The sequence below is a fragment of the Eubalaena glacialis genome, chromosome 14, assembly GCF_028564815.1.
Source record: "Eubalaena glacialis isolate mEubGla1 chromosome 14, mEubGla1.1.hap2.+ XY, whole genome shotgun sequence".
NCBI lineage: Eukaryota > Metazoa > Chordata > Mammalia > Artiodactyla > Balaenidae > Eubalaena > Eubalaena glacialis.
The window spans coordinates 64,071,542-64,094,013 of record NC_083729.1 but is presented as its reverse complement, the minus strand read 5'-3'; the positions used below and the strand labels follow the sequence as shown (position 1 = coordinate 64,094,013).

At 35.9% G+C, this 22,472-nt stretch overlaps 2 protein-coding genes across 3 annotated transcripts in view; one reads left to right on the top strand and one right to left on the bottom strand.

Moving 5' to 3' along the window:
* ALMS1 (ALMS1 centrosome and basal body associated protein) overlaps positions 1–22,472 on the bottom strand; it is a 223,286-nt gene that overhangs the window by 45,076 nt on the left and 155,738 nt on the right. For both annotated transcript variants that reach the window (XM_061168580.1, XM_061168579.1), the window contains 3 exons: positions 19,113–19,283; positions 11,351–11,488; positions 9,240–9,410 (listed from right to left, as the gene is read on the bottom strand). In XM_061168580.1, the coding sequence (XP_061024563.1) occupies positions 9,240–9,410; positions 11,351–11,488; positions 19,113–19,283 (480 nt within the window). The remainder of the gene's footprint in view (positions 1–9,239; positions 9,411–11,350; positions 11,489–19,112; positions 19,284–22,472) is intronic.
* Positions 14,054–15,379, top strand: LOC133105099 (eIF5-mimic protein 2-like). Its single transcript, XM_061211034.1, is given in 1 exon segment — positions 14,054–15,379. A coding segment is annotated over 1 exon segment (1,269 nt). The 5' UTR covers positions 14,054–14,059; the 3' UTR covers positions 15,329–15,379.

Here is a 22,472-nt window from a genome sequence, read left to right as displayed (position 1 = left end):
TAAATGACACTAACCAAATAAACGATAAAAATCATATAACCAATAGATGTAGAAAAAGCATTTGAGAAAACTCAAAATCCATTCATGATAAAAACTCTCAACAAAGTAGGTATAGAGGAAACATAGCTCAATGACCATTTCTGACAAGACCATAGCGAACATACTCAATGGTGAAAAATGGAAAGCATTTCCTCTAAGATCAGGAACAAGACAAGGATATCCACTGGCATCACGTTTATTGAACACAGTATTGGAAGTCCTAGCCAGAGTAATTAGGCATGAAAAAGAAACAAAAGTCACCCAAATCAGAAGAGAAGCAAAATTGTCACTATGTGAAAATGCCATGATTTTATATACAGAAAACCCTAAAGACTCCACCAAAAAAACTGATACAACTAATACATTCAGTAAAGTTGCAGTATACAAAAGTATTTAACAGACAAAAATCTGTTGCATTTCTATACATTAATAATAAACTACCAGAAAAAAAAATTAAAACAATTCTATTCATAATTGCATCAAAAGAGTAAACTGCCTAGGAATAAATTTAACCAAGGAGGTAAAAGACCTGTATACTGAAAACATTGATGAAAAAAGCTGAAAAAGACATGGAAAAAATGGAAAAATATTCTGTGCTCACAGATTGGAAGAACTAATATTGTTAAAATGTCCATACTACTCAAAACAATCTACAGATTCAATGCAATCCCTATCAAAATTCCAATGGCATTTTCCACAAAAATAGAACAATCCTATACTTTGTATGTAACCACAAAAGACTCCAAATAGCCAAAGCAATCTTAAAAAAGTAGAAGAAAACTGTAGGCATCACACTCCCTGATTTCAAACTATAATACAAAGCTACAGTAATCAAAATGGTATAGTACTGGCATAAAAACAGACATGTAGATCAATGGAACAGAATAGAGACCAGAAATAAACTCTCACATATAAGACCAATTACCTTATGACAAAGGAGCCAAGAATATACAATGGGGAAAGGATAGTCTCTTCAATAAATGGTACTGGGAAAACTCGATAGCCACATGCAAAAGAATGAAACTGAAGCATTATCTTACACCATACACAAAAATCAATTCTAAATGGATTGAAGATTTAAATGTAAGATTTGAAACCATAAAATTCCTAGAAGAAAACATAGGCAGTAAGAGCTTTGACACTGGTGTTAGCAATAATTTTTTGAATTTGACACCAAAAGCAAAGACAACAAAAGCAAAAGTAAATAGTAGGAGTACATCAAACTGAAAGGCTTCTGCAGAGCAAAAGAAACCATCAGACTACTGAATGGAAGAAGATATTTGCAAATGACATATCTGACAAGGGGTTAACATCCAAAATAGACAAAGAATTCAACTCAAATAAAAACAAACAAACAACCCAATTAAAAAATGGGCACAGGATCTTAATAGACATTTTTGTAAAAAAGACATACGAATGGCTAACAAATACAGGAAAAGAAGCTCAGCATCAATAATCATCAGGGAAATGCAAACCAAAACCACAATAAGATATCACGTCACACCTGTTAGAATGGCTATCATCAAAAAGACAAGAAATAACAAGCATTAATGAGGATATGGGGAGCTAAAGGTTCCTTTTTCTGTGCACTGTTAGTGAGAATGTAATTGGTGTTGCCACTATGGAAATCAGTATGGAGGTTACCCAAAGAGTTAAAAATGGAACTACCATATGATCCAGCAATTCTGCTTCTGGGCCTATACACAAAACAATTGAAAGCTTGGTCTTGGAGAGATATTCGTACATCTGTGTTCACTGCAGCATTATTTAAAATAGCCAAGACATGGAAACCACCTAAGTGTCCACTGATGGAGGAATAGATAAAGAAAATGTGGTATGGGGGGTGGGAGGAATTGGGAGATTGGGACTGACATATATACACTATTGATACTATGTATAAAATAGATAACTAATGAGAACCTACTGTATATAGCACAGGGAATGCTACTCAATGCTCTGTGCTGACCTAAATGGGACGGAAATCCAAAAAAGAGGAGATATATGTATACGTACAGCTGATATACTTTGCTGTACAGTAGAAACTAACACAACACTGTAAAGCAACTATACTACAATAAAAATTAAAACAAAACAAACAAAAAGAAAATGTGGTATAGAGGAAAGTGGGCAAGATGGCAGAGTAAAAAGACCTTGAGCTCAGCTCCTCTCACAAGCACACCAAAAACACAACTATCCGCAGAACAACCATTAAAAAAAAACACACACACACACAAAAAACTGGAACCCACCAGAAAAGATCTCCTACACCAAAAGACATAAAGAAGGAACCGCAACAAAACTGGTAGTAGGGGCAGACTCACGATATAATCAAATTCCATAACCCCTATGTAGGCAACCTGAAAACTGGAGAGTAAATATATTACAGAGGTTCTCCCAGCCAAAAATCTATAACAGATACACACATACACAAACAAGGAATCTAAACATAACACTGAAGATAGTCATCAAATCACAAGAGAAGAGAACAAAAGAAGGGGAAAAAAAAGACCTACAGAAACAAATCCAAAACAATTAACAAAATGACAGTAAGAACATACATATCGATAATTACCTTAAACATAAACAGACTGAATGCTCCAACCAAAAGACACAAACTGGCTGAATGGATACAAAAACAAGACCCGTGTATTTGCTGCCTACAAGAGACTCACTACAGATCTAGAGACACATACAGACTAAAAGTGAGGGGATGGAAAAGGTAGTCCACACAAATGAAAATCAAAAGAAAGCCAGAGTAGTAATATTTATATTAGATGAAATCAACTTTAAAATGAAAACTGTCACAGGAGACAAAGAAGGACACTACAGAATGATCAAGGGATCAATCCAAGAAGAAGATATAACAACTGTAAATATATATGCACCCAACATAGGAGCACCTGAATACATAAGGCAAAATATTAACAGACGTAAAAGGAGAAATCAACAGTAGCACAATAATAGTAAGGGACTTTAACACCTGACTTACGTCAATGGACAGATCATCCAGAGAGAAAATCAATAAGGAAACACAGGCCTTAAATAACACATTAGACCAAAGGGACTTAACTGATATTTATAGAGCATTCCACCCAAAAGCAGCAGAATACACATTCTTTTCAAGTGCACATGGAACATTCTCCAGGATAGATCACATGTTAGGCCACAAAACAAGCCTTGGTAAATTTAAGAAAACTGAAATCATATCAAGCTTCTTTTCCAACCGCAACTCTATGGAACTAGAAATCAACTACAAGAAAAAAAACCCTGCAAAAAGCACAACACGTGAAGGCTAAACAATATGCTACTAAACAAACAATGGATCACTGAAGAAATCAAAGAGGAAATCAAAAACTACCTAGAGACAAATGAAAACGAAAGCACGATGATCCAAGACCTATGGGACGCAGAAAAAGCAGTTCTAAGAGGGAAGTTTATAGTGATACAGACTTACCTCAGGAAACAAGAAAAATCTGAAATTAACAACCTAAACTTACATCTAAAGCAAGTAGAGAAACAAGAATAAATAAAAACCAAAGTTAGTAGAAGGAAAGAAATCATAAATATCAGAGCAGAAATAAATGAAATAGAGACTAAAAAAACAATAGGAAAGATCAATGAAACTAAAAGCAGGCCCTTTGAAAATATAAACAAAATTGATAAACCTTTAGGAAGACTCATAAAGAAAAAAAGGGAGAGGGCCCCAATCAATAAAATCAGAAATGAAAAAGGAGAAGTTACAACCGACACCACAGAAATACAAAGGATCACAAAAGACTACTATGAGCAACTACACGCCAATAAAACGGACAACCTAGAAGGAACTGATGAATTCTTAGAAAGGTACAACCTCCCAAGACTGAATCAGGAAGACACAGAAAATATGAACAGACCAATTACCAGAACTGAAATTGAATCAGCAATTTAAAAATTCCCAACAAAGAAAAGTCCAGGACCAAATGGCTTCACAGGTGAATTCTACCAAACATCGAGAAGAGTCAACACCCATCCTTCTGAAACTGTTCCAAGAGTTTGCAGAGGAAAGAAAACTTCTGAACTCATTCTAGGAGGCCACCATCACCCTGATACCAAAACCAGACAAAGATATTACACAAAAGAAAACTACAGACCAATACCACTGATGAACATAGATGCAAAAATCCTCAACAAAATACTAGCAAACCGAATCCTCTAATAAATTAAAAGGATCATACACCATGATCACGTGCGATTCATCCCAGGGATGCAAGGATTTTTCAATATCTGCAAATGAACCAGTGTGATACACCACATTAACAAACTGAAGAATAAAAACCATATGATCGGGCTTCCCTGGTGGCACCGTGGTTAAGAATCCACCTGCCATTGCAGGGGACACGGATTGGAGCCCTGGTCCGGGAAGATGCCACATGCTGCGAAGCAACTAAGCCCGTGTGCCACAACTGCTGAGCCTGTGCTCTAGAGCCTGTGAGCCACAACTACTGAGCCCGCGTGCTACAACTACTGAAGCCTGTGCGCCTAGAGCCTGTGCTCCGCAACAAAGAGAAGCCACCGCAATGAGAAGCCCGCACACCGCAACAAAGAGTAGCCTCCGCTCATTGCAACTAGAGAAAGCCCGCACACGGTAATGAAGACCCAACACAGCCAAAAATAAATAAATAAAATAAACTTATTAAGAAAAAAAACATATGATCATCTCAATAGATGCAGAAAAAGCTTTTGACAAATTTCAACACACATTTATGATAAAAACTCTCTAGAAAGTGGGCACAGAGAGAACATACCTCAACACAATAAAGGCCATATATGACAAACCCACAGCTAACATTATACTCAATGGTGAAAAGCTGAAAGCATTTCCCCTAAGATCAGGAACAAGACAAGGATGTCCACTCTCGCCACTTTTTTTCAACATAGTTTTGAAGGTCCTAGTCACGGCAAGCAGAGAAGAAAAAGAAATAAAACGAATCCAAATTGGAAAGGAAGAAGTAAAACTGTCAGTTTTTACAGATGACATGATACTATAAAATCCTAAAGCTGCTACCAGAAAACTACTAGAGCTCATCAAAGAATTCGCTAAAGTTTCAGGATATGAAATTAATACACAGAAATCTGCTGCATTTCTACATACTAACAACAAAAGATAAGAAAGACAAATTAAGCAAACAATCCCATTCACCATTTAGAACTAATAAACGAGTTCAGCATCGTTGCAGGATAAAAGTTAAATATTAAAAAAATCAATTGTATTATTATATACTTGCAATTAACAAACTGAAAATGAAATTAAGAAAACCATTCTGGGGGAATTCTCTGGCAGTCCAGTGGTTAGGACTCTGCAATTCCACTGCAAGAGGGCATAAGTTAGATCCCTGGTTGGGGAACTAAGATCCCTCAAGTCAAGCAGCACAGCCAATAACAAAAAGAAAAGCAAAAGGAAACCATTCTGTTCACAACAGCCTCAAAAAAATTAAAATATTAATGTAAATTTAACATAAGAAGAGAAAAACTTCTACTCTGAAAGCTACAAAAAATTACTGCAAGAAATTAAAGAATATCTAAATAAATATCTAAATAAACAAATAAACATCTAAATAAATAAATAAACATCTAATTAAATAAATATCTATCTAAATAAAACATCCCAAGTCCATGGACTTACTGTTAAGAAAGCAATTCTCACCAAACTGATCACAGATTCAACACAATCCCTATCAGAATCCTAGCTGATTTCTTAGTAGAAATTTTGCAAGCATATGGAATTGTCAAGGACCCAGAATAGCCAAGACAATCATGAAAAATAAGGTAATGTTGGAGGACTCATACTTCCCAATTTTAACTCACAGAATGAGAGAATATATCAAAATCAAAATTTTGATAAGAATGTGTACCTAGAATACATAGAACTCTTAAAACTCAATAAAAAAGAGAAATAGCCCAAATAAAAACCAGGCCAGGATCTGAATACACATTTCTCCAAGGATAACACACAACTGGCCAATAAGCACACAGAAAGATGTTCAACATCATAATCATGAGGCAAATGCAAATCAAAAGCAAAATGAGATACAAATTCACATCCACTAGAATAGATCCAATGAAAAAGTCAGATAATAAGTGTTGGTGAGTTTGTAGAGAAATTGAAATCCTCACACATTGCTACTGGGAATGTAAAATGGTGCAGCCACTTTGGCAAACAGTCTGATAACTCCTCAAATGATTAAATATAAAGTTATCACATGATCTAGGAATTCCACTCCTGGGTACATACCCAAGACAAATGAAAACATACTGTCCATATAAAACCCTGTACATGAATATAAAAGCATTTATATTTTATAAATATAAAATCATTATTTTATAAAAGCATTATTCATAGTAGCCAAAAGGTGGAAACAACCAAATGTCCACCAACAAACAGATAAACAAAATGTGATACATACATACGATGAAATATTATTGAGCCATTAGAAGGAATAAAATAATGATACAAGCCCTAACTTGGATGAACCTGAAAACATCATGATGAGTTAAGAGAAGCCAGTCACAAAAGTCCACACATTAAATGATTCCATTTGTATTAAGGTCTAGAATAGGAAAATTTATAATAGAGACAAAGTAGATCAGTGGTTGACTTAGGGCTTGCGGGGAGGTGGGTGATGAGGAAATAGAGGGGTGATAGCTAAGGGGTATAGGGTTTCTTTCTGAGGTGATAAAAATGTTCTAAAATCAACTGTGTTGATGGTTGCACATATCTGTGAATAGGGTAAAAATCATTAAATGGTACACTTTAAGTGGGAGCATTATATATGTGCATTACATATCAAAAAAGCTGTTTAAAAAAAATGTTCTACGAGCATTTGAAAGATTTTTTTTTTAAAGCATACAAACATTTATATACATCAACCTCATTATTTCCAGATGTTTCTCTAAATCTGCTTTTTTTTTTTTTCTAATTTCATTTCTATGGTCTGTCATGGGCTAAGTATGTGTGTTCAAGTTCCCTAGTGTTCTGTATTATCCATTTCTCCTTGAGGGTCCTCTAGGGCAGCGGTCCCCAACCTTTTTGGCACCAGGGACCGGTGTCATGGAAGACAATTTTTCCACAGACGGGGGTGGGGGGTGGGGGGATGGTTCAGGCGGTAACGTGAGGAATGGGGAGCGATAGGGAGCTGCAGATGAAGTTTCTCTCGATCGCCGGCCCGCCGCTCACCTCCTCTGTGCGGCCTGGGCTAGAGTATGCTTCTGCAGGTTATATTTCCATCTTTCTTTTCCAAGCTACGTCTCCTAGACTACCCACTGCAGAGTTGCAATGTTGTTTTTTCACCTTACACATTCTGTTTTGTGTGTGATAAACACAGAAGGTTAAATTTACTATCTTAACCAATTTTTAAGCATACAGTTCAGCAGCGTTAAATATGCTCACACTGTCGCACAACAGATCTCTAGAACATCTTCATCTTGCAACACTGAAACTCTATACCCAATAAACATGAATTCCCCCTCCTTTCTCTCCCAGGCCGTTGGCAGCCACTTTTCTACTTTGTTTCTATGATTTTCACTATTTCAGATACTTCATGTAGGTGGAATATACAGTGTTTATCTTTTTGTGACTGGCTTATTTCACTCAGCACAAGGTCCTTGAGATTCACCTATGTTATAGCATGTGACAGGATTTTCTTCTTTTAAGGCTGCATAACATTCTATTGTATATATATCACATTATATTTATCCATTCATCTGCTGATGGACATATCTTGATTACTGTGAGTAATGCTGCAATGAACATGGGTGTGCAGATATCTCTGAGATCCTGCTTTGAATTCCTTTGGATATACACCCAGAAGTGGGATTGCTGTATCATATCGTCATTCTATTTTTAATTTTTTAGGAACCTCCATACTGTTTTCCATAATGGCTGTGCCATTTTATATTTCCACCAACAGTGCACAAGGGTTCCAATTTCTCTGCATCCTTGTCAACAATTGTTATTTTCTGTTCTTTTGATAGTACCCATCCTAATAGGTGTGCAGTAGTATCTCATTGTGGTTTTGATTTGCATTTCTCTGATGATTAGTGACATTAAGCATCTTTTCACATACTTGTTCGAGTTCTTTACCCATTTTTAAATTGGGTTTCTTTGTTGTTGAGTTTTAGAAGTTCCATATATAATCTGGATATTGATCACTTATCATGATTTGCAAATATTTTCTCCTATTCCACAGGTTGTCTTTTAACTCTGTTGATTGTGTCCTTTGAAGCAGAGTTTTAAATTCTGATATAGTATAATTTATTTATTTTTGCTTTTGTTGCCTATACTGTTGGTGTCATATCCACGAAATCATTGCCAAATCCAATGTCATGAAGCTTTCCCCCCATGTTTTCTTCTAAGAGTTTTATAATTTTAGCTCTTCTGTTTGGATCTTTGATCCATTTTGAGTTAATTTTGTATATGGTAAAAGGTAATGGTCCAAATTAATTCTTCTGCATGTGGATATCCAGTTTTCCAACACCATTTGTTGAAGAGACTATTCTTTTCCCACTGTGTAGTCTTGGTGGCCTTATGGAAAATCATCCATCTAATACATTCTTGATGTTAGCAGCTGCACGAGGACTATTTTCAAAATACAGTATCGCTAGATTAGCTTCTTGACTCCTTTCTTTTCTTATCTGGATACTGTTCTATATTCCTCTAAGACATAAAGTTTGACAGCTAGGTAGTAACGGCTTGTGTCCTATACACTTTTCTTTTATGTTATTAGAAAAAGGGGGCCATGGGTAAACATAAATAGATTTGATCTTGGGTCTTTTTTATTGTAATTTTTTTAAAGTTTGTATTGAGATTCTTTCTGTCTTTGTCACAGTCATCTGGAATGCCTTAAGCTTTCCCCTGTTTCAGTGTTGAGACATGATACTTCACTTCTAATACTATCAGCCTTGGGTATTTCATTGTAATTTTGTTTCTAAATTGCCAGTGTCTTTTCCCAGAAGTAACAATTATCTTACAAATAAATACATACATCCACACAGACAAAGAAGCACTGAAGTGATACGCATAAGAAAGCAAAAAATAAAAAAATGGAACTCTGTTTAAATTGTGAGACTATAGTCTCATCAGAATTAAGTGGAAACACGTAGACACAGGCGTTTGCTTGTGCATGCTCTCTCTCTCTCACACCCCCTACCCCACTCCCCATTACCTGCAATATCTATTTGCAAGGATTTCTTCTCTTCGGGCCAGGCTTCCTTAGGAACTGTCCTCTTACTGTGGATCTCCTCTTCCTGTTTAATGGCTTTAGTGTCTGGTAGATTATCAATCTTCGTGTCTTGTAGTTGAGCTGACTGCTCTGAAGCAGCAGCAGCACTGGAACCTAAGAGAGGGAAATCAAGATTCAGACAGGAAGCTGACAAAAATTATTTTAAAATACCTCTCAAGCATCTACTAGTGTGAGAAGAGAGTTACACTGGATAAACAGTGAGATGGTTGCAGGACAGGAATAAAGACGCAGACGTAGAGAACAGACGTGATGACACGGGGAGGGGGAAGGGTAAGCTGGGACGAAGTGAGAGAGTGGCATGGACTTATATACTACCAAATGTAAAATAGTGGGAAGCAGCCACATAGCCCAGGGAGATCAGCTCAGTGCGGTGTGACCACCTAGAGCGGTAGGATAGGGAGGGTGGGAGGGAGACGCAAGAGGGAGGAGATATGGGGATATATGTATATGTATAGCTGATTCACTTTGTTATAAAGCAGAAACTAACAATAAAGCAATTATACTCCAATAAAGATGTTTAAAACAAAAGAAAACTGAGATGGAAAGAGAAAAGCATTTTGGGCAAAGGTGAATACATATGAAAAAAATGGAATCAGGAAAGCAACTGAACATCTAAGAAACAGTGCAAGTATATAATTTATTAGATTATAGAATTTGTAAGGAAAAGAGAGAAAAATTAGCACTTGAAAAGTTCTTTGGGAGCCCATTCTACTGTTCTGAAAGACTAGGCTTAAAAAGTTTAGTTTTCATTTTTTTTTTTTTTTTTAATAAATTTATTTATTTATTTATTTATTTGGTTGCACTGGGTGCTCATTGCTGCGCGCGGGTTTCTCTAGTTGCGGCGAGCGGGGCTACTCTTCGTTGTGGTGCGCGGGCTTCTCATTGCGGTGGCTTCTCTTGTTGCGGAGCACAGGAGGGCTGGAACCCGTGTCCCCTGCATTGGCAGGCGGATTCTTAACCATTGCACCACCAGCGAAGTCCTAGTTTTTATTTTCAAGGGCAATGAAAACTTTCTGATGAGGAGATTAACATGATCAAAACTTTTTCTGAAGCATTCGTTTAAAAACAGCAAAAAAGCGGGTAAATTTTCAAATACAATATTGCCCAGAATACAATATAACTTCTGAAAAAGAAGCAATACACAAAAAAACAGAAGTGGCTAATTATACTCCAAACTATGTTTTTATTTATACTTGTGGCAGACTACCAGCTGTCCTCCGAAATCCATTTTCCTTTTCCTCTAAAATAGAACCTGACTTAGCTGGGCATACCATAATAGAGATTATATTTCCCAGCCTCCCTGGCAACATAGGTTGGTGTGACCGTGTGAATAAGTCTGGCCAATAGGATGGAAGGGGAATGGTACATTTAACTTTTGAGAAGTATTTAAAGGAAGAAATACACTTTTTTCTTTTTCCTTTTTTTCCCTTTTTGCTGGCTGGAATACGTGTCTGATAACTACAGCGTGAGAATGGAGGCTAAAATGTTGAAGCAACAGGAGAGAAAGAGCTTTGTTCCCTGATACTCTTTTCTGTCTTCTTTAAGCCAATGTCATTTTGTTTTTGTTTTCATCTCTCAGAGCCAAAACTATCCTAAACTGAACACACTTTTACAGGCATTTTTAATCAGCACAGTCCTACCGAAGTAAATTAACTGGGTGGGTAGTTAGGAAGTAAACAAGCTAAATTCCTGAAGAACAAAGGCCTATGTAAAACAATTTTATTAGAGAATTAGCATCTCATGGCAACAAATATTTTTATCAGTAGAGTTTTAAAAAGTCCATTATGTGAATTTCTGGCAATGAGATTAATTTGTGTACAATATTCACAAAGTTCTCCAAAAATATCTCAAAGAGCTTTAAAAATGTTAGTTTTACCTGCCAGTGTATACCAAGAGTTGCAGCTAACATCCTATTTCACATATGAAGAAGAGGGAGGGTTGAAGAAAGCAAGAATATATAATACTTTTCTATTTATATTCATTTTAGAAGGCCAGAATAGAACAATAGGCAGATAATTCTACAGTTCCACTACCTGTAGTGTCTTTCTGCAAGGATTCTTTTTCTTCAGATCGAGCAGCCTCGGTCACTGCCCTTTTACTGTAGATCTCCTTTTTTTGGTTTTTGTCTGAGAGGTCCTCATCCCCAGTGATGAGAACTTGAACTTGAGCATCTGGAATAATGATGTCATTTGATCCCAGGGAGAAGGAAAAGATAACACAAGCAAGTAATCCACCCCCTCCACCCCAAACAAAAACAAAAACAAAAACCTCTTTATATATCAGGAAAATAGCATCTCTTAGGCTCAACCATGTAAAAGCTGTGACAGTTTTAAGGACTTTATAACATATGACAGTTTTGGGGGGTTTGGAAAGTTTTCCATATTTTTCTGTGTACAATCACTTTAAACAAAATCTGTTCTTTGCTGATTTGATGCAACAGTTAAAAAAAAAAAAATCCAGATCAGGTATCTTTCAAAGTAGTAAAGTACATCTGAACAAGCCTATTCAAAATTTTTGTCACTTAGGGGGCAAATTTTGATATTTCATATAATCCTAGAAAAGCATCTATATCATCTAGATTTTATATATTATACTCATATAATTTTTTAAAATCTCCTGAGGTTAAATTTGTCTAATGCTTTCTATTTTCTTTCTGTTTTTCTTGGTCATACTTGCTAGAGATTTATCTACCTTATTGGTCTTTTAAAATCAGCTCTTTTCTTTTTTATTGTATGAGAAAACTCAAGTGCAAAATAATAATGTTGGTAAATAAATTAAAAATCACCAATACAACAACTAGGATACAGTTATCAAGCAGTTAATATGGTTATGTTTTTTACAATGGATTGACAAGAGATTCACTTCCTATCTCTAAGCATGAATATTTTTCAACAGAGCAGTCAGAAAGGCAATAGAGATTACTAAAAACAACATAATGAACACCAATGTGTCTACTATAGAGCTTAAGAAATAAGATAAAACATTACAGATATAATGATATAATGATAATGATACCCTGTGTAAAGCCTCAATGATACCATTCTCTCTTTTCAGTAGCAACCTTAAGCTCAATTTAGAGTTCGTCAATCTCAAGGATGTTCTTGAACTTTTTACTATACAGTGCTGCATGTATTGGTCAACAAGGTACTGGATTGTTTTGCATGTCTTTAAACTTTATATAAAGGGTATAATACTCTGTGTACCTTTAAGTAACTTGCCTTTTACACTCAGTATTACGATTGGGGGATTTACTCTTAGTGACTCTAATTAACTCATTCTCAGTGTTATGTAGAATTCTATGGAATTAATATATCAATTTTCACCTGTTGATAAACTTTAGGCTATTTCTAATTTTTTAATATTGAAAAGCATTACAATGAACATTACTATAAAATTTCTTTGTAGGTTGTATGAGTTTCAAATATCTTCTCTCAGTCTGTGTCTTGTCTTTGAATTATTTATGATGGCTTTCGGTGCACAACATTTTTCATTTTAATAATGCCACTTACTTTCTTTTTCCTTCATGGTCTGTGCTTTGTGTGTCTTCTTTAAGAAATCATTATTTCATGGTCAAAGGATAGTCATCTAAATTCTAAAAGCTTAAGTTTTCCTTTTTACATTTAATATCATTTGGACTACATTTTTGTTTAGTGTGCAGCAGGGATCTATCTGATTTTATTTTTTCTTACATATATAATCAATGGCCCAAACACTATTGAATAGTTCACCCTTTCTCCAGGATTGTTATGTCATCTGTGTTATATATTAGTTTCCACATTCATGGGTGTGTTTCTGGGTCAACATGTTGTTCCACTTTTCTTTGTTTATTCCTTTGCAAGTGAGGTCTTAAATATATATATTTTATATATATATAAATTATATATAAATTTTATATATGTATATACACAAACACACACACACACACACACACATAAGTCTTTTGACGTCCGGTATGGCAAGTTCTCTTACCTTATTCTTTAAATATACTTTTTGATTTTCCAAAAAATTTTGGAATCAGCCTGTCAAGTTCCATGAAAAATTCTACTGGAATTTTGAGTAGTGATTCATTGAATTTATTTAAGTCTTCCTTAATATATTTCAATGAAGCTTTATCATTTTCTCTACATTAGTTTTGCATGTCCTTTGTTAGATTCATTTCTAAGTACTTATTTTTTGTTGTTTTTCAAAAAAGTATCTTAAAAAAATCTTTTGCATTATGTATCGGAAGACATGTATCAAAAAATGCACAGAGAACCCAGTGAATTGGTAAAAAGTGAACATGTACCCACGTTTAAAAAAAAAATCTGCCTAGAACCCTACATGCTCTCCCCTCATTCTTTCAATCTCCCCCAGGCTGAGCATAACACCCCATTTTAAATGCAACAAATTACTTATATTTCTGAACTTTATATAAATGGAATAATACAGCACATAGACTTTATGTCTTGCTTTCTTCTCTTACATTATATTTGTAAGATTCGTTAAGTGTTAAAACATGTATTTGTCTTTTACTCAGTCTCATTTACTGGTTACTATTCAACAGTGTCATTATGCTACAATTCACTCATACTACTGGAAAAATAATGGCATAATAAATATAAAAATAATGGCATCTGGGTAATTGCCAGTTTGGAGCTATTACGAAAACTGCTGTAAAGAATATTCCTGTGGCAGAGGAGACACCACCGCAGTTGCCGCCACCTCCGGGATTTCTGGCTCTTTTCTCTTTGCCTTAAATTCGGATGTCTGTTATGAATAATCAAAAGCAGCAAAAGGCAACGCTATCAGGCCAGCCTTTTAAAACCAGAAAAAGAGATGAAAAAGAGAGGTTTGACTCTACTCAGTTTCAAGACTGCATTATTCAAGGCTTAACTGAAACTGGTACTGATTTGGAAGCAGCAGCAAAGTTTCTTGATGCTTCTGGAGCAAAACTTGATTACTGCCGATATGCAGAAACACTCTTTGACATTCTGGTGGCCGGTGGAATGCTGGCCCCAGGTGGTACACTGGCAGATGACATGATGTGTACAGATGTCTGTGTGTTCGCAGCACAAGAAGACCTAGAGACCATGTAAGCATTTGCTCAGGTTTTTAACAAGTTAATCAGGTGCTACAAATACCTGGAGAAAGGTTTTGAAGATGAAGTTAAAAAGCTGCTGCTGTTCTTAAAGGGTTTTTCAGAGTCGGAGAGGAACAAGCTGGCTATGTTGACCGGTGTTCTTCTGGCTAATGGAACACTTAATGCATCCATTCTTAATAGCCTTTATAATGAGAATTTGGTTAAAGAAGGGGTTTCAGCAGCTTTTGCTGTAAAGCTCTTTAAATCATGGATAAATGAAAAAGATATCAATGCAGTAGCTCCAAGTCTTTGGAAAGTGAGCATGGATAACAGACTGATGGAACTTTTTCCTGCCAATAAACAAAGCATTGAACACTTCACAAAGTATTTTACTGAGGCAGGCTTGAAAGAGCTTCCAGAGTATGTTTGGAATCAGCAAACCATAGGAGCTCGTAAGGAACTCCAGAAAGAACTTCGAGAACAGATGTCCCGTGGTGATCCATTTAAGGATAAAATTTTGTATGTCAAGGAGGAGATGAAAAAAAACAACATCCCAGAACCAGTTGTCATCGGAATAGTATGGTCCAGTGTAATGAGCACCGTGGAATGGAACAAAAAAGAGGAGCTTGTAGCAGAGCAAGCCATCAAGCGCTTGAAGCAATACAGCCCTCTCCTTGCTGCCTTTACAACTCAAGGTCAGTCTGAGCTGACTCTGTTACTGAAGATTCAGGAGTATTGCTATAACAACATTCATTTCATGAAAGTCTTCCAGAAAATAGTGGTGCTTTTTTATAAAGCTGAAGTTCTGAGTGAAGAACCCATTCTGAAGTGGTATAAAGATGCACATGCTGCCAAGGGGAAAAGTGTCATCCTTGAGCAAATGAAAAAGTTTGTAGAGTGGCTCAAAAATGCTGAAGAAGAATCTGAGTCTGAAGCTGAAGAGGGTGACTGAATTTGAAACTACACCCTCAGTAAAACAAACAGGAGTTGTAGATAAAATGTCATGTCTCATGTGTCCTGGTTCTTACATCTTCCTACCTCCCTATATCAAGCATGATATAAGGGCTTTCATGGCAAAGTTTATTCTAACTGTTTCTATGGTTACTGGAAATGTTGGATTTAGTTTCTAAAACCATGTTTTAGAACTAGTCTATCTGGGAGAATCCTTCTTTGTCTCTTCCAGCTTCTAGTGACCCCTAGTGCTCCCTGGCTTTGGACAGCATAACTCCAGTCTCTGCTCCTGTCTTCACATGGCCTCCTCTCCTCTTTTTGTAAGTACACTAATCATTGGATTTAAGGCCCACCCTACATCCAGGATGATATAACCTAGAGATCTTTAACTAATGACATCTGCAAAGACCCTATTTCCAAATAACATCACATTCTGAAGTTTCCTGTGGACATGAATTTTGGGGCAATTACTACTTAACCCATAAAACAGATTTTTGTTTTGTTTTGTTATTCCATGTTTTTATTGTTGAGTCCTAATTTAGCTACACTGTAGTCAAAGAAGCTGTTCTGTTTCAACATCAATTCTTCAAAACCAACAGCTTCATCAATTTTTCTAAGTGTTCCGTGTGTTCTTTAAAACATGAAAAGTTCTCTATAGTAAGTCAAATTTTAAATTCCATTTTTAAATCTTGTCTACTTTAATTTTCTTTCCTGGTCTCTCAGTTTCTGACAGATATGCACTGTTGGGTTTACCTATATTTTCCTGTCATTTTTCCTGCATAGAAGTTTGAGTAAAAGAAAATAAACTCAAATTTTATCTCATTGGTATATTTGAGCCTTTTGTTCTTACGAGGTAAACTCATAATATATATTAATATTTTTTGGCCTGGAATATTATTTTGTCAATATTAACATTGCCCATTAGCTTTATTTTAGTTAGTATTTGCCAAATATATCATTTTCCATCTCTTCCATGTTTTGGAAGGTAAGGCAAAATAAACTATAAATTAATCAAAATAACATATACAAATGGTTTTGAAAGTCAAACAGTTCCAGTAAACTTATAACAGAAATCAACAGTTTTCAAATACCACCAATTTATTTAGCCATTTCTTCTAGTATCACTATCCTTGTTTCCAAATAACATGCTTTATATTGCTGTATCCTTTTTAGTTCCAGAAATTATTTTTGATTTCCTTCTATGATCAATATGGATTTACCTTTTATAGAACTTTCCTGTCACACCCATATTCCCTCAATCTATCTTCTGAAAAGTTTTAGTCCTATATTAATGTTCATTGTTTATATATTATGTAAATAGTAGTCATGATGATTAAATCAATATTCAGTGATTGTGTTATGTTTCTATTATTCACAGTTAAACCAACTAGTATACTGTAATCACATTTATTTCCTTTACAAAGTTTTCCTTTTACTGAGGAGTTAATAATTGCCTATTTCTGCATTTGCTATGTTTCTATATACCAATCCCTACATCATCCTCATAAATGTAAATAGAATTGAAAATCTCTTCTAAATACAGTCAACTACATAAGGTATTCTATCAACTTGACCTTTTTCTTGCAGTCCTCAATCTGAACTTGTTCTAGATCTTCTGTACCACCACTGCAATGGCAATTCCTTTCCCCTCTCTCCTATGTCGTCCCCATTTCCTCCATCCCATGTTTTCCTTTAACAAATATTAAATCTACTCCTTCGTTTTGTTTAGTGAAATAATTTTCCCTCAGAATTTCAAGGCATTACTCCTTTGGTTTCTAGTTCCATGTATTATTTTTGAAAAGCTTAATGTCAGTCTAATTTGCATTTCTTTATATGGTACCTGTTTTCTTCCTGGAAGCTTTCAGAATCTCTTTCCTTGCCAGTGTTTCGAAATTTCAAGGTCATGTGCCTTCGTGTGGATTTTTACGTACATGACAGTTCCTATTAACATGGAAATTCATATCCTTCAGTTTTGGAATTTATTCCTATATTAGTCCTTTGAGTCCTTCTTTTCTATCTTCTCTATTATCTCTATGGAACACCTGTTTTTTGATGTTGACCCTTTGGGGCCAATCTTGCATATTTTTTCTTTTCCCTTCTTTTTATGTTCTGTTTCCTAACAGATTTTCTCACTTTTATATTCCAATCCTTCTACTGAGATTTTTACTTCTGATATATTTAATGGGCTCACTTAGCTATTACACAAAAGTCACTATTCAATTTTCCCCAGCAGGTATCTTCCCCCTATTCTTCTTAATCCTTTAAAGTGAGAGGCTCTGAGGCTGGGCTTCTCCAACGGTGAAATAGGAGGACTTTTCCTTAGGATGCAAAGTCTGGAAATAGACCAACAATAACAGTAGCAGTAGACCCCCATAACAAGTGGGAGGTTATAGGGGTCCCTCAGTTAACAAAGCCCAACTTTATTTCACACACATCATCCTTACCAAATGCAAACTAGAGGTGAGTTATATTTGGTAAGTTCATTGTGCAGACTTCTGATGGAGTTCCCTTAGTCTATCACTTTGTTCCCTGTCAATTTTTCCATATCCACCTCCTTCTCAATTGTCTGACAGTGGGATCACAGGGTTATCTATATGTACCAAATTGCCACTAGTATATAGCTAGTATATGAGAGTTTTCATTTATGAACTATACTTTGCAAAAATATTTGCCTTTCTATTTACTTGGCAGCCTCAATGTTAACTGGTAGATGTGCTTCTTTTATCTTATTTCAAAAGACTTCAAAATGCTTTTCAGTGCAACAAAAAGTTATCTGGAAGAATAAATGTGTGCACTTTAGCAAGCAGCCTTTCATTCGGTTTCCTCATAAAAGCATTAACAACATCACATGAAGTCATTAACACTATGCCAAAACTGGAACATAGAGCCAGCCTATGTTTGAATACTGCCCCGGGATCAGTAGGTCCTATTTGGCTAATAGCTATGCACAGGAATAAAAAACTGTAAATGCAACAAAGCAACACACGCAAGTATACATGTAGAATTTTCAGTGGCTCCTGGAATTTTCATTTAATAAATACTACTGTGCATCAGTTAAAGAAGCACAATGTCAGGGATGCAAAGGGAAAAAAAATCATGCAGACTCCTAAAGATTAAAATCTTTTATAAAACAGTGGGGCCTATATCTGGGGGCAAGGATGAAAACTCAAATACCCACAGTCACCAGACTGACAAGGTAGATGTATGAAGTGGATTGAGTCTGAGACTCGTGGGGACTGAAGCAAACAGGAGAATGTATGTCCTCTCTGCAGAGGACAACCATGCCTCAGGGTCAACGATAACTGCCATGGAGGAATACAAGTTGAGTGCAACTACATATTCCGACTTCTCAAGGGAAGCCCAAAATCTTATTTTTAGATGTTGGCAGCAAAAGTTTTAAAAATTTAAAACACCATGTGAGCCATACACTTTCCTGCAGAATCCAACCTATGAGATATTAGTTTGTACCATCTGACAGATATTCATGAAGCATTTTAATCAAGATTTTCTATGAATTTTAGCCTTTAAAACATACTTAAATGGATATTATTTCATTTCAAAAGTTGCAATATATTTCCCATAGTGAAAATAAAGTCTACAGTTTTCAAAAATCTAAAGCATTTTAAAAGATTTTATATTTTCCTTCTTCCACATATCCAATAAAACAGCTAGGAGAAAAGTTTGCATTAACAAAGCAGAAAAAAAAGAAAGCCTGGACAATACTCTCATTCAAGATGAACAGGAAAAAAAAAAGGCCACAGAATACACAAAGCCAATCCAGTCACCTGCATTATCTTTCTGAAAGTGTTTTTCCCCCATTGACAAGGATGCCTTAGTTACCACCCTCTTACTGTAGATCCCCTCTTTATGTTTAATGTTAACAGTGTCTGCCACGTCCTCATCCCTTGTGCCTAGCGCCTGAGCTGGGAAGTCTGGAGCAATGGCATCATTGGATCCTACAGAAAAATGGAAAAGTAGTACAGTTAACACAAGTACAGATTGAAGAAAGACAAAAAATTTACCTCTTAAACCACTTCTATAAAAAAGGCACTACCATGGGAGTGTTACAGGGTAATCAGAAGGAGACATGAGTCAAACTGAAGCTGTCAGAAATGTCCAATATTGCAACAATGTACTGGAGAAGCAAATGACATAAGAGGAGACATATAAATTAGAAGGGAGACAATTTCCGGCTCAGGAACGTTTTCAGAGGAGGAGAAAATAGTTTGTACCTTGGAAAGTAAGTAGGCTTTGGAAATATGGAGAGGAAGAAACAAAGGCATTTTAGGTAGAGGTTACAACATTAGCAAAGACCAGGAAGCAGGAAAACAGATTAAGCAAAACAATCAGACACTTCTGTGGTCAGACTGTATTATGGACTACATTAAAGAGACTGGTGGGAGATATTAAAAAGTAATTGTTTGGGACAAAATTCAGCAGGGCATGGAATCCCAAGCTAAAGGGGTAAAGAGTGTAAATTTTACTGTACATGAAATGCAACATCATTAAGGATTTTTTAATAAAGGGAACTGCAATCAGTTACATTGTAGGAAGCTTAATCTGACAGTAATACAAAAGACAAAACATTGTAAGGAAAATTTTATGTCATAAAGTAATACAAGATTTGAAAGTAACTTTATTTCCTTTAAAATATATTTCAATATTCTTAAATCCACTAATATAGGAACTGATAAGAGAAGTTTACTCATGTCACATGTAAGAGGCAAAAGAACATCTCTGGACATACAAGAGTTTATAATAACTATAGAATTATCTTCTACAAAGATGCTTTTCTTTAACTGGTACTCCATACTTCATGCATTTTTTAAGCACCTAAAATGTGTATGGCAATAAAAGCTGGGTAAGTATCAGTTCATTTGTACAGTATAAATATAGATAAGTCATGAGTTATATTTCAGGACAGACTGCAAGGATCCTATTAAGCCTTCTGGGTCATATGTACACTGAGCTTTTCTTTGCTTCTGTGGCATCACGTTCTTTTATTTGCTCCCTACCTCTCTGGTAAATCCTTAGTATCCTTTCTTCTACCAAATCTCTCAATGCTGGAGTTCCTCAAGGGGTCAGAACTGGGTTTCTTCTCTTTCTGGATGAACTCATTGATCATCAATGTATGGAACGCTATATGTGGATGATCAACAAATAGATATCTCTAGCTAGAACCTGTTTTCTGAGCTTCAGATTCTAGCATTCAGGACACAGCTAGCCTCTAAAGCATTTGGAGGAAAAATTAGAAAAAGATGTCCCTACCTCATAAAAAAAATTTGTTTTCTATATTATGATAGAACACAAACAACTATACATGAGAGTCTCTTCACCACCTCCCTTTATTCTCCAAGAGAGGTGATTATGTCAGGTTCAGAGTTAGGCAAGGAAGAAAAATTAAGTCCCTGAGAACAGTGCATGGATGTACAAGAGAATCAACCTCCTTGGAGCTGAGAGGCAGTTGAAAGAGAGTGTAGCCACACATATGTGTATATGCCATTGAATGTATGTGTACTTATTTTCCTGCATCTGTGCACAGCTGCAGAACGTGTGCAGATTTACGTTTCAGGCAGGAAGAGAGTTAACATTATTGCTCCAGAACGCTAACAGGAGATTTGGAATCTTCACACCTGGGTGTTTTCATAAAAAATGGAATATGTTTATGACGTGAACAGAGCCATCTTCTAGATAGTGCCCTTGTATAAACTTCAATTGTAAACCGACTTTGTTTACATTCAAATGCAGGTTTAACATCTCTACATGGATGTGGAACAGAAATCTCATTTTTAACATGTCCAAAGCAGATATTTTGACCATCTTCTCCAAATCTGCTTCTTCCTCAGGTTTCTCCATCTCAGTAAATGGCACCTTTATTTACCCAGTTGCTTATTCTAGAAAACTAGAAATTGTTTTTTTTTCACCTCCTTCTCCCTCACTCTCCATATTCTATTACCAAGTCCAGGAAGAACTCTTTCCTAAAAATAAGTTGAATGTGTCCACTTCTCTCCATCTCTGTCATCATCACTCTAATCCTAGGTGCTACCATCTCTGACACTAATTACTGCAACAGCCTTCAGCTAACTGGTATCCTCACTTCCACTTCTTGACCCTCCCTTCCTTCACCTGGGCTCCCTGCCTTTCCATCCACAAGCTATTCTCCATATAGCAGCCTGAAAAAAATGTACAAATGTAAATCAAACCACAGTTGCCTACTAGAAGAAAGCTCAAGTGCCTTAATATGGTTTACACAACCCTGGATGATCTTGAACCTACCTATCTTTAACCATATCTAGCCACAGCTCTGCTCTACCCACACTGCCTTCTTCTCACTTGGCAAATGCATCCAACTTTCCTGTTTCTGGAGCTCCTCCCATTCTGTTCCCTTCCGCCAGCACACTCTCACTCCCCACTCTCTGCCTGCCTAACTTACCTATATCCTCTAGATCTCAGCTCAGAAGTTTCTTCTTTGGAAAGGCCTTCATGGGCTCCTAAAGCGAAACTGGATCCTTTTACTCTCTTAAAACTCTTCTTTATTTTCCTAACTCGTCATTTGTAATTATGTACTTATTTGTATCTATTTGTTAATATGTGTCTCCCCACTTGAACATGATCATAGGGGACATGTTTATTTTATTTTGCACAGCCGTATAAATGTAGCACCTAGCATAGTATCTGCCAGAGACACGGTAAGAACTTTAATACTTTTTTGGTTGAAGAAAAAATGAACATAAGCTGAAAGTTTCTGTGACCTTAAAAAAAAAATAACCAGGTCATTGCAGAAAGTTCAGAAAAGTAAGCAGAAAACAAACCAAAAAACTCGAGCATACTTTGGTTATAGATCCTTCTAAATGAATATATAGTGGGATCAAAATGTATATACTTTCAATATCTTTTTTTCCCACCCAAATAGAGATATATTTTGTTTAAATGGAATTTAAAGTCAGCATAAAAAGTGAAAGAACATGCAGGGTCAAAATCATCCTTGAAGGTTGAAATTGATATCCTGCCTGCTCAATAAATCCATCAGAGTCCACTTTTTCCCCCTGGCTTGTAACAGATCACTGTGCCTGCATCTAAGCACCTGATGAAGTACCTGACTTGTGTTTAGAGACCACATTGTACTAAAAACACTTAAACTCTAG